Source organism: Epinephelus fuscoguttatus, linkage group LG23 (genome assembly GCF_011397635.1).
Source record: "Epinephelus fuscoguttatus linkage group LG23, E.fuscoguttatus.final_Chr_v1".
NCBI classification, from domain to species: domain Eukaryota; kingdom Metazoa; phylum Chordata; class Actinopteri; order Perciformes; family Serranidae; genus Epinephelus; species Epinephelus fuscoguttatus.
In genome coordinates this window covers 25016906-25030211 of record NC_064774.1, presented here as the reverse complement: position 1 = coordinate 25030211, position 13306 = coordinate 25016906, and the positions used below count along the sequence as shown (strand labels likewise).

Below are 13306 nucleotides of genomic sequence, written 5' to 3'. Positions count from 1 at the left end.
TGGAAAATCATTTCTTTTATCTTCCATCAAATGCATCACCTGAGTAACCTTCCCCTTCCAAACTCACTCCACCTCTCTTTCTCTCTGTCTCATCTCATTTCTGTCTTTCTCTACTTCTGATTAAAAATGGTTAGGCACTGACTGAAAGGTCGCAGTTGTTATGGAAACGAGGCTGGTAACAAAAGCTGGACACATGGGTACAGAGGGAGAGAAAGGGGGTAGAGATGGAGAGAAAAAGAGGGAGATGTGTCTGAATAAAGATAAACATGCAGAGTGGAGGAAAGGACAGGAAAGAGAGAAAGTGAGAGAGGTCTGAATAAATAAAAACATATTCAGAGGGAGGAGGGCGAGAGACGGCGAGGTCATGAAATGATGGCTCCATCTGCAATAATAAATAACAAAAGATAATACCGGGTTTTGTCATTCTAGGAAGGCGGTCGAGCCACAAAGGTGTGTGTGTGTGTGTGTGTGTGTGTGTGTGTGTTGGACAGAGTGGCAGAGTGGGAGAATGCAATTGATAGATAATACATGGATCTGCTGCACAAGCTAGAGAATACTAAAAAGCACAAATTGTTCACAGAAAAGCCTACCAAAAAGCCTAAAATTTTGTGTGTGTGTGTGTGTGTGTGTGTGTGTGTGTGTGTGTGTGTGTGTGTGTGTGTGTGTGAGTGAGTGCGGGAACACCATCTCTCTGAGGGCTCATATTATGTTAACCACTTAGACCAACATCAAACACTCTCTCTCACTCATACACACACTTCAGCACAAGCGTGAAGGTGCCAGCCATATAAATAGGACGTCCCAGAGCGAGAGATATAAAGAGAAGGGGACTGTTGGGGTGAGAGAGAAAGAGAAAGAGGAGGGGGAGAGAGATTATAAATTCAAAGGGGAGACCAAAAAGGGTGAGAAGAAAGGATGTGGGGGGAGTGTAGAGTGAAAAACTGAGAGAAATAGAGAGGGCAAGAACAGGAGGGGGTGAGGACAGATAGATATGAAAGAATCAATAGATGGCATAAAGTGTATGTTCATTGATTTACTTACAGGGGGGAGAGTGATGGGGAGAGAAAGATGGAATGAGAGGGAGGGCGAGGGAGGATATAAAAAGCAGGGAGCAGAGAGATGCAGGGGAGAGTCAGCCATAATAAAGAGGAAACAGCAAACAAGTCAGAGCAATACTATAAAGCGAGGGACAATGTGAGGTATAGAGACCTAATTAAAGCTGTGTTAATCAATATACTTATATTAGCTATGGGTCAAATGACTGTGTGCAATGTGAAGGGGGTCACTCATAGCAATAAAGCCACAGAGAATGTAGTTCCTCTCAGCTATGGATGTGTAAATTTGCTTGCTAGACACGTTAGCCATAACCGTTTTGTTGCCCCCACAAGGCCGAAAGCAAAATCAAATATTGCTCAGTTTATTGTATTTTAGTGGTTCTCTTCCATTAATTGGGGAGACTAACAAGAGACAGATTTTTAAAAAAGAACAGCCAAAATGGTCAAGCACTACAGGAAACACTGGATCCTCCATTTCCCACAGTGCAGCTCAATGGCATCTTTCATTGCATCCTTCTTGCCTTCTTACTTCAAACCCCTAACCCAAAGTTTGCAATACATGTTGTCTTCTGACAATACTGTGTCTCAAGCCCAATCTGAAATAATCCTGACGACATCATTTTCCCAAACATTGGAAAGATCCCTCCAGAGGCACAACAGATGTACACAACTGTTTTAACAGGCTGCGTAAACCTTTTGACATGTAAACTGAACTTTGTGTGTGTACAAAAGAAGCTCTATACAACATTCAGAGCATTAATAAAGTCTGACAGGAATCAGTTCAAAAAACCCAGAAATGTATTAGCGTTTTACCGCTTATGGTTCCCTCTTTCAAAGTCAGTTGTTTGTGGTTAACGCAATCTTAAGAGATTATCACATTTTGTTCTACGACATAAAATACGTCAGTAAATAGGCCTACCCCACTCATAAACTTTGAAGCTTCTATGTATCTCTAGAAAGGCGGTCGCTAACAAGTGGATGAATGAGACTACAGAACACAACTTTATAGTCATAGTTTGGCTCAACATTCACATGGGAAGTAAACAGCCAGCTCCTGGGTGTAAATCAAAGGTTTGTTGGACCCATCCACCTCCCCTCATGCCCACCCTATAGGGACTTTCCAGCTCCTTACATTATGTCGTTCAGCCTGTCTACTGTTGCCGCTTCCTCTGCAAACCAACTTGCAACCTGCCTCCACCCAAGCTCCTCCTTTTCATGCTGTGTCTGACTCATATCATTTCTGTTAGTCAATGATGCTGCTCTGTTCTGTTCCCAGGGTGTCTTCCTTGCTGCTCTCCCTGCCTTAGGCTTTCCGTCTAGGTGCATGGAAGGGCAGAGAGGTGTGCTCTCTCCGCCTTAGGCTTTCTGTGTAGACCTATGAAAAGCATAGAGGCCCCAGAATAGAGCCTTACTGTCAAATATAATACTGCAAATGGAGATTGAGGGTTTCTTTTTTTTTTTTTTTGGACTACAGTGGTCTTGACTGAACTTTGGTATGTGGGCACTGTGTCAACAACTGCTGCTGTCCGGGGCATATCATACTGCCATGAAAGGTGCTTTTGTGTGTTGGTAACACACAGATCACAGACAAAGCAGCAATGAGTTCGGAATGAGAGTGGGCTGATGGTCCCCACCAGCACTGTTGTTAGCACTGTTCATGGAGTTAACACAGTTAACTACTAGCCAGCTAGGCCATCTCTATGTTGTGCAGACAACCTGAGTCAGACTGTGAATCATAGATATGCTCTGAATGTTGTATACAGCTCTATTCATTTTCTGTAAACTGTATTAGGTGCTGATTGACTTACTTGTATGCAGATGTATTCAGATGCTCAGATGCTCACAATCAGGCCCCTGAGTGAAACTGAGCCAGACACTGAGAGACACACAACATACGTCAAGACTGACAGTAGCAGGAAGACAGAGACAGGTTGGAACAGAGCATACGGGTGAGACAGATAGACAGAAAGAGAATGAGTGTGTTTATGTGTGTGTGAGAGGGATGGGAGTGCGAGGGAGAGACAGAAGTGTACTCAAATAGCTCAGGGCAAGGTGACAGAGAGAAACGAACGGACAGAGAGGGATAACAAGCTCATAGAGGGGGGATTGTGTGTGTGTGTGTGTGTACGTGTGTGTTAGAGAATGAGAGAAAAAGGAAGAGACGCAGGGCGGAAGGGGAGAGGGATAGAGGAAGTTGAGGGAACAAAAACAAAAACAGGGAGAGAGTGCGTGTGTGTGCGGACAGCCGAAGGTGTCAGAGTGTGCTATTTGGCTTAATGATGACCCACTGGGCATGTAGGTCATAACGGTTTGTGTCTCGAAGCCATGACTGTATGCCTGTGTGCATCCATTAGTGTGTGAGCATGTGTGTGTATGTGTGTGTAAATAGAAACTCACTAGACACACGCATGTAAAGTGGGTCTCTTAGCGTACGTTTAAGAGTGTGTTTGGTCAGAGGTTGGAGAAGCAGTTTTTCTAGCCGGTAGGACTCAATAGATACTTACACACACACACACACACACACACACACTCATGTGCACCCACACATGCTGCAAATCCAGTTTTTGGCATTCACACTCACACACGTCGACAGCTGCCCTTCATGTCATACATGCACATGTAATGCACCATGCATGGCACTGAATTATGCACAAATACACACACACATCTCTTTCTTTTGATCTCTCATGACAACACACATTCGCTCTCTTATACACACACACACACACACACACACACACACACACACAGGGGGGAGCTATTATGCTCTCAGGCTGGAGTGTTTTGATGGTATAATTGCAGTGACCAGTGAGGAGAAAGAGACAGAGGGAGGGATGGAAAGAGGGATGGGGATGGAGGGAGAGAAAAAGAGGAGAGTGCTGACACTCTCAGCATGCTAATGTTGCGAGGCTCTACCCCCCCCCCAGCCCCCTCTGATTTCATCCCTCCCTCCCTCCATCCATCTCTTTGTCTCTCCATCTTCCTCTCTATCTCACATCCTCTGCATTTCACAGGTGCAGCACTAGAAAGAGGGAGAGATGGACAGAAAGGTAGAGAGGTGGAGAGATGAGAGGGAAAGAGGGATATATAACAGGATGGAGCAATGTTATCTCTCGCTTCCTCTGCCATCACTCCATCCTCTTCAAGCTCCCCACAATGCTCAAAACAAAGCATGCAAAAAAAAAAGAGGTATGGGAGGATGAAAATAGAGGAAGAGGGAGGGTCAGTTTTTCCATCCCTTTAACAATGGAGGGATGATCTCTGCTTATCCTCTAATCACGTCCCTTCTTTTTTCCTCTCCTCCGTCCCTCTCTGTTATCTCTCGCTCCCCGCAACCCCTCTTTTGCTCATCTGGTGAGAAAAAGGGTAGCCTTTTTCCTCTCGCCGGCCTCCCTTTTTTGTCGCCTCTCCATCTGTTTGTCCTTCCAGTTCTCCCTCCATCCCACTATCCTCTCCAGAGAAGGGATTGGGCTGTATGGTGCTGATCTCTTTCCTCTTTCTCTTCTCTTTTGCATCCCACTTCCTCCTCTTTTTTCTCTCAATCAATCCCTTCTCCTTTATTGTTTGGATAAAAATACTTAAACTTAAGCTTAAAAGGGACGTTGGTCTAATTCTTTGCAATTTTATTTAAAAATGTGAAACTCCTACAATTCTGATGCATCTTTAACCAGGTACAGCACTGGGCATGGAAGAGAAGACAGAGAATTGGGGAGGTAAAGTAGCACAAGCGTAAATTGGCATACAAACAGACTGGTGAACGATTACCAGATGGCAGCAGTTCAGTTACAGAGTGATATTATTATTATTAAAGTAAGGTATGAATATGTACATCACCTCTTTAACAGTCTACCTGACGGCACTGAAAGGGTGTACACACAGGTTATTTACCATGAGAAAAAAAACAGAATTAGTAGCAGCTGTTTCCATTTGATCATTGTAGCTGAAGACAGGAGAGTTCATCCACAGGGTAAGTTCTAGTTTCCTCAACGATCCTGCAGCTTATTTTAGTGAGTGCAAAGCTAAACTGCTTTGCTGTCATAATTGCTACTCTGAGAAAAACAAATGCAAGATTTAGCAGATTTATAGCTGGAGAACACAGGGAATGAAGAGTTTCTGCACTAGTATAATTGATACGATCTAATAGCCAACAGCGCCCCTCAGAGGTACTGCTGCGCAACTGCAAACCTTTAAGAGAATTTAATGATTCTGTTGAGCAACCACTGTGTACTTGACTACTGACAGACTGCTCTGTTATGATGACACCGTTTAAAGTACTGTTTAGCTCACTGGGTAGAGTGTATACCACTAAGGCTGAGTCCTTACTGCAGCTTGAGTCCGCTGTTCTAGTCTGGCCCAGGGCCCTTTGCTGCAGGTCCTCCCCTTTTTCTCTCCTTTAATATATCTCTGTCTCTCTCACTATCAATACAGCATGCCAAAAAATACCCTTGAAAGAAAAAAGCACCACTACATACTCAAATGCATCATCACAGTATACTGAAAGGGTATAAGGCTGCCTATACCAGCTCAAATCGGACGTTTCTGCCACTTATAAAGAGAAATGTACCTGCGGTTCCTAAAGAGCACCATTTGTCATCAGAGCAAATTTTATGCATTTATTGTTGATATAAGCTGAGTGATTTATTTTGACCATCTGATTATGTAATCCAAAAGCTGCAGTTAGGAAGTCTTACCAAACAGTGTTGGTTGCAGCAAACTACCTGCTCCTTTTAAGCTTTAACAAAAAACCCCCACAGATATCATATTGATTTAAGTTAAAATCATATTTATTAACAAAACATTGTGCAAAATGCAAATTACTGATATACACACATTACTGTATTTAACAAGGAAACATTGTAAAAAGAAGGTAAAAATCAAAAATCAAATCAAACAAGAGAAAGAGAGAGATGGATTATTTATCCATTAATGCATGATGTTTGCAGTTACTTTCGATTTAGTAAATCAGTTTTTTTTTTACTACACAAAGGCAGCTAAAGCAGCAGTCTGCAGTGTAGTGTGTACCTCAGGAGTGTGTTCATGTATGTGTGTGTGGTGTGTTGGTAGTGCCTGAATGTATTTCTGAGTTCTGTGTTCTCACTATGTGTCAACATACTGTATGTAACTTTGCATTTGTGTGAGTATGCTTATGTGAACCTTTATCAAGAGTGTATGGTTGTGGGGGTGTGTGTGTGTGTGAAATGTATGTGTGTGCCTATGTATGTCACAACCCTGAGCTTGTTTGTCTTTGATCAGTCTTCATGTGTGAATAGTGTATACAAAAATGTGCATGTGCTACTAAGGATCCTGTGTGTTTGTGTGTGTAGGTGTGAGAGTGTGTGTGGGCGAGGAGTGCTTGTCAACCAACATCTCAGTGTGCTTCAGATACTGGGCCGTCCTCCTCATCACAGACTCCTTGCGTATCGGATCTGGGTCTCCTGAGAGGGCAGACAGACACATAAACAGGGAGATGATTACGTTACCTTATCTAACTATTTAAATAGCAGTGCTAAAAAAGAGAGCAGTCGACTGAGGATATTTGAGCTGCAAGAGATTACTGGCAGCGGTGGGATTCGAACCCACGCCCCCGAAGAGACTGGAGCCTTAATCCAGCGCCTTAGACCGCTCGGCCACGCTACCTCATGACTTTGCTCATATTACTGTTGCATAACGGATGGTGAAAGACGGGTCAATATTTCCAAGAATAGATCTGGACTGTGTAAAAGAAGAAAACACTGGGCGCAAAATGACCCCAGATAACCTATTACAAGATTGTCACATGATAACACAGCAGCAGATAACACACATACTTGTGTTAGTCTGTGACGTTCACTTAAATCTCTGCTGAACTCAGTTAGCTGTAGACAGCACACTGGTATGGAGGATGAAATATAACTAAGTATCAATCGATCAAATTTTTTTTTTTTTTAAATACAAGAATAAATAAATAAATACTGAAATAATACAGATACAGAGACAAATACATAAAAGAATATGGAATATAAATAAAGGAATAAATCAAGAAATAAATGCAGAGGTTAGGACCTTCTACCTCAACATGCAAAGACAGAAATACAAAAATATATTTATGCAGTTGTACAAAAAGTTAGGAATAAATTTACTACATTTATTTATGTCTTTTTTAATTATCAACTTTTATTTATTTATTATTTAATACTTATTGATGCATTTATTTATATCTGTATTGATTTCAGTATTTCTTTTTCATTTATTTGTATTTTACATTCATTCCCATGTTTAATTATTTATTCCTATTTTTATTTATACATTTATTGATACTTAAGTCATTTTTTGTCCTCCACACCCTAGACGTTGCACAGTTAATTTTCTGTTTGATTAACACATAAAATAAGATTCTTCTTTTTCTGACAACTGAGAAAGCAAGGTAAACTGGTTAAGCAGGCACTGCACCATGAGGCAATATCATTTTAAAGTGTTGTCCTTTACACAATCGAGCTTATTTCTCAAAGAAGCAATTTGTAACATTCATTTTCAGTGGCCCTGCTAGACAGTTTTGACTGCGTATCTCTAAAACCCTCTAACCCCTCACTGTGCACGATCAGGATGGTCAATTAGTGCTGATTTCAAATGGTAATCTCATCCTTTTCTTAGTTGAATAAATAAATAAATAAATAAATAAAGACAACTGGAAACTGTCAAATTTATCCCCCGCCTCCTATGTGATCGATTGTTACGTGCACGTAAAATGGCTTATCACAGTAAATACATTTCAGGGATGTATGAAGCTTCTGAAGCAAGTTTCTGAAGCAGTTTGTTTGTAGAGGTCTTCAGGTTTACATAATTTTTTGCTTTTCTGTCTCGAAGCCCCTTAGGCCACTCAGCCATGCTGCAAAGTAAGAAGACAGAGTTCAATCTCACAGGAAAGAAAATCAGGATCAATATTGTTTACTAGGAGGAAAAAAATAAGCTGACTCCAGCACTCAAAACCTCTGTGTCTTTTCGTGAATGTGATTAGATGAGAAATGAAGACGAATTTTGGATGAAAGGCAAAATATCTTCGAGTATCTCATGCACAGACAGTTGCCTTTGACTCTTAACACTTCTGGATATTAAATACTGCATAACTGACAGTCTTCAGACACAAATAAGATTTCTGATATGACTCAGATTAAATCCATTCCATACAGATATGATCCAGCTATTCAGAGGGAACACCAGCTGAAAAGCTTATTGGCAGCGGTGGGATTCGAACCCACGCCCCCGAAGAGACTGGAGCCTTAATCCAGCGCCTTAGACCGCTCGGCCACGCTACCCATACAACACACTGCCAGACACAACAGTGAAGAAGACTGAATAAGTCACCCATTAGTGATCTAGCAGAGTAACATACAGTTTACCCTTGCTAAAACAGGACAGTAAATACGAGGACAAAATAGCAGTGTTGATTTTACGATGAGGTCACATGCTGACATGGCACACACGCTCTGCTGTGCGGTGTCTGTTTACCTCTGTGCGTACGTGTGTGTCAGCTGTGTGTAATGCATCTGTCAGCGTGGTAGCGTGTGAGCAGCACATCAGAATATGTAGTGCAGAGTAAATGTGGTAAACAAGATGTCATAGTTAAATGCACAATATCATTTGTGCTGATGTACTATCTTATTTGCACATGGAGCACGGTCACGCAATTTGCAGTTTTCGCAAGTGAGTAGATGGTGTGTCACTATAGCAACAAAGCTGGCTCATGATTCATGCAGGAATGGGCATGATAGAGTGCATTCAGGTAAAATGCCATATTGAAATAGGACTCACATGCAAGATTGTGAATAACCCCAAAAATGAGAGTGCTTGCAGGTGCACACCACTGCACACTTTTTATTCATCACTAAGTTTACCATTTTCCTTTTCCTTAGCATGTCTGTGATTATTATTTTGGGAGCATTACCTGACTATCACTGAGCTAAAGACTTTACCACATCCCTCCTCCTTCCGTCCTCTCCCCTTTTCCACCAACCCATCTCCTTCGATCCCTTCATACATCTTCTCACCCTGCACTCCAGTGATCAGTATATCCACCGCCGTCCTGTATCTACGAATGGCAGAACCAAATTCTCCCTCCTTCTCCAACTCCATCGCAGCCGTTAGCTCAGTGCCAGCTTGGTTTAGGTAACCCGCATCCCCTTCATCCAGACTGGCAGGCGGCAGAGAGAACAACTCTGAGTGGTCGCTGGAGGAATTGGATTTATCTGGAACAACACAAACACCATGAAGTAGTCAACTTGGGGTCTGGGAGTTTTAAAGCTATATTAATAATACATTTGGCGAGAAAATAATCAGGAGGTTAATTGATAATGACAATATCTGCTAGTTGTAGCCCTACTTAGACATGACATGATGTCTTGACAGCAGCATGATTCAAAAAGCACACTATAGCTAAATATTTTCCTATGTCAGGAGTGGGATTTGAACCCACACCCCTGAAGAAAATGAATCATATTGCAGCACCTTGGACCACTCAGCCACACTATCTCAAGAGGCACTGAGCTCACTATCAGACATCTCTTTAGCAAGGGCGGCTCAGCTTTTTTCTGCCAAGACTTGCTCTGAATCAGAGCGCAGCAGCTAACACACCAGCAAGTTCTAAGGGTTGTAATAATTATATTTATTCCACCGAGCTGCCATTCATTTGTTATGTATTTTCCTTACTACTTTAAACACTTACTTACAACATAATACAATTATCAACCAAACACCATGAAAGCATATCAGTTCAGAGCAAATTCCATGTATTAACTTATTTCATAATGTCATAATGTGCAAGTGTTAGCTCAACATAACTTCACAAAGCCACTCAGCCTGTACAGTACAGACCTATTTTCACAAAGTGGAAACACAGCAGTACAACGGAAGAGAAGCCTCAATATTATCAGTTTTACATTTGCATATCAGATTTAGACTCAGGTACGTTAGCAGGAGGGTCAGAAGTAAAAAGAATCTGCACAAGACGCAAACATTTTTGACAAAATCACCGAAAACAGGTTGTAATTAGATTAAGACAAATTTGTTATTGTTTCATGTGTATCCATTCACATTTATTGTCACCTTGTTTATAGCAGGGATCAAAGACAGCCAAGTCATTATCAGTCAGAGGAGGTGGACCATCCTCTTTCAGGGATGGGACTTGCTCTTCTGCCACAGAGTCAAACAGTGAATCAAATTCTTCCTGGGACTCTTGTGATTGGTAGTTTCTGGCTGGGCACGGGTCGAGAGATGGAACTGGAGGTGGAAACGTGGACCAAAAGGTAAAAACATGATTAATAATAAAATAAAAGTGCACACCAGTGTGAATTTTTGGAAGATTTTTTTTGTCCCTGTCATACCTCTGTCATCCAGTTCTGTATCGCTAAGCTCCTCTTGTTCTTGTTCTTCTCTGGGAGAGCCTCCCATCTCGCTGTAAGCCTCAGCCGCCACCTCCGGTTCTCCCACCTCTAAGCCCAGGTTGGTGCCCAGGTCTTGGGGTAAAGCGGGAGCTTCCCTTCCCTCCTCTTCTTCGGCAGGTTCACAGTCTGAGTCCCTCCGCTTGGGGAGGGGGATGAGAGGGGGAGGAAGAGACGCTGCAGTGGACAGAGGGGTGGCCTCCAGAGGCCTTGTGACCTCACCACCCTGAGAAAGGGGAGAGGAGAATTTGGTAGATGTAGGGAGAGAAATAGGTGTTGTGGGGTAGAAGGAGAGCAGGGAGAGCAAGGAGTCCAGTAATATTATTATTCCAGGTCTGGCATGTTTTCCTGTGTGCAGATGTGCATGGCTCTTTCATATCTGTCTCACTGTCTATATGCAAATGTGTCTTACTCTGAAGAAGTCCTTGAGCTGTGGGCTATTATAGAGAGCAGGTATGCTGGTGGCAAATAGAAGCATGGCCTCTGCAGCATTTCTCCTCTCTTCAATCACAGCCTCATCAAACCTTCCTGAAACAGAGACAGACAATATAATACGACAATGCTAAGAAAAAATGACAGAAACAAACAGCAGAAATGGAAACCCAGCTGGTCAACCTAACAGTGCTGGATTTTGGGGAGACTTTTAGATGTGTTTATTGAAATTGCTTGTCAATTTTCAGGCTGTAGCTTACAGTTTTGTTTAACATATATCCCATCAGCCCAACATTGTGATGGTTTAGAGCCACTGTTACTCTTTGCCAAAGTAGTTTGCCTTTGTGCATGCAAACAATGCAGCATGGCAGCTTCAAAGTCAATCTAAGTGGTGACAGTCCATTGGCATATGACTCAACTGTGCTGCTGCCTTTGCAATTCTGAATCTGTAACCACTGAAAAATAGTGCAACAGGCCGAGGGGAAGTGTCACAAGAGTGAAGAGAGATGCTAAAAACAGGCACACTGGAACAAGTAGATCGCCACCAGAAATGACTGAAAGACACTCAACAGGCTACTTGCATAGAACAGCTACAAACTAAAGCCTAAGCGTGTTGTATATATTTATATATTTGTGGATTTGCACCTTATTGTTATCTCAAATTTTTTATATTTGCACTCTTCTCACTTTGCTACTTGCTACTCCTGCACAGCAATTTTCTCTTGATATAAAAAGTTTTATCTTATCTTTTTTTTTAAAAAAAAGTTGAGGTGAATTACAACCTCTAATATTTCGAGGTATTTTTGTTATTAATCTACCTGTAGCACATCAAACTACGCAATTAATCCGTGATCGTAGCTCTTGGTGACTACTCTGTAACTGGGTGTATCTACAATGTATCAGACTCTTTGCCCGTTATACCAAAGACTTGTGAGCGGGGAAAAGATGGAAACTCCTCCTGTCTTCTGAACAGGTTCCTGTGAGTGTAAGCCAGCTCCCCATGGAGCTTCTTCAGCTCTGAGAACCTCCTCCACACCACCACCTCCTTCACATCTTCTGGATGACGCTTGGACACAAACTACAAACCACAGAGACGAGAGGACAGATTGTGTCATCAAATACATGTTTAACATTAAATGTCAGGTCAGCTTTTAGCATCTTCGCACAAATCAGAGGACATTCTTACGAAATTATGGGTGACATCATGTTTTGAAAAAGATTAACAGAACAGAGAAGTAAGGCAGCTACATCTAAGGGATAGTGATGGAGGCTTACATCTATAAAGATATTATCCAGTTATATTTTGTGTGCATGCCTGTGTAGACCACGGGTTATTAGTGTGGTCATGGGGGTGCTGGAGCTCATGAACTGAATCACAAGTTCGCTTTGCTTCACTTGAGTGCTCACTGTGCACCACTGCCTCAAATAACAGGCCCATTGTGTATTTATCAGTCTGACTGAGCTAGCTGCAGAGCCTTTGTTTTTTTATGACTAACACTGGTGTGACTCCTTTGTGTTATAATCGAATAACAACACAAAGTTACTTCTGATTGATGTAACTGAGCAAAGAGCACAATAGTACAACACACGAAACAATGCATGTGTTACGCACTTAGGAGAAACAAAACATGAAGGCAAACCATAAGTTAATGATGTTAACACAGAAGAGAGATCACACACTGTATGAGAAAGAGAAAGAGAGTAAACCAACCCTCGCTGTCACTTTGTACTCGGTGTACCCCTTCTCGTGTGTGCGTGGGTCGCTAACGGAAAAAAAACGGTAGAATTCATCTTTGGGTTTTCGCGACATGTCAGTTAACGGTAACAAAAGACAAACAGCGTGTTTCAGCGGCACAAAACAGAGCTGTCAAAGCTTTAGTAGCTCTGTTGTGATTCTCCTGTCCCTCCTCTTTGCTCACTTCCTGGTTGGTGACGTAGAATTGCGTGATTACGTATGTAGACGCGTCAAGGTCGATGCAACTCTTATTATTTTATCACTCTTTCTTTCTTTCTTTCTTTCTTTCTTTCTCCTTCTTCTTCTTCTTCTGCAACAAAAACTGCAGGACGAATTCTCACCATAATTGACAGGTGGGTTGCAATTCCACTCACTCCTCAGCCACAAAAAGTAGTTATACATTTTCAAACATTCGTCTTAAATTCAATTTTACATAAATACTTAGAAATCAAAAATGGCTTAAGCAATTGTAACCAAACTTGGTGAACATGCGTGGATGATTTTGTCCAGGCTTTGCTAAAAAGTCTTGGGATTCTCTGCCACTAGACGGCGCCACAACTTTGTAAAGTTTCAGAAAGTGAAGTTCTCATAATCAGCTGCAAGGATTCGAGCAAAATTCAGTTTGTACCATCTAGGGTCATGACTCAGTAGAGGCATGGCTATATTACAAT

The 13306-nt window shown here is 42.0% G+C and overlaps 1 protein-coding gene and 2 non-coding genes across 3 annotated transcripts; all 3 read right to left on the bottom strand.

The window, feature by feature from the left end:
• Window positions 1-6125: 6125 nt before the first annotated feature.
• snx15 (sorting nexin 15) lies at window positions 6126-12847 on the bottom strand. Its single transcript, XM_049569076.1, has 7 exons — window positions 12612-12847; window positions 11822-11978; window positions 10881-10996; window positions 10412-10694; window positions 10134-10307; window positions 9080-9277; window positions 6126-6490 (listed from the first exon to the last, which is right to left on the bottom strand). Exons 1-7 carry the CDS (start codon window positions 12708-12710, stop codon window positions 6351-6353), a joined length of 1167 nt encoding a protein of 388 aa, XP_049425033.1. The 5' UTR covers window positions 12711-12847; the 3' UTR covers window positions 6126-6350.
• On the bottom strand, window positions 6611-6692 carry trnal-aag (transfer RNA leucine (anticodon AAG)). The gene has a single exon. It is a non-coding gene; the product is annotated as a tRNA-Leu (tRNA).
• trnal-aag (transfer RNA leucine (anticodon AAG)) lies at window positions 8266-8347 on the bottom strand. Its single transcript has one exon. It is a non-coding gene; the product is annotated as a tRNA-Leu (tRNA).
• Window positions 12848-13306: the final 459 nt, after the last annotated feature.

Coding starts and splice junctions, on each gene's coding strand:
- snx15 (XM_049569076.1), bottom strand. CDS start 12,710: ATGTCGCGAAAACCCAAAGATGAATTCTACCGTTTTTTTTCCGTTAGC. Junction 9,278..10,133: donor TGATCCCTGCTATAAACAAG/GTGACAATAAAT, acceptor GTGTTGTTCCAG/ATAAATCCAATTCCTCCAGC. Junction 6,491..9,079: donor ACTGATCACTGGAGTGCAGG/GTGAGAAGATGT, acceptor CTGCCCTCTCAG/GAGACCCAGATCCGATACGC.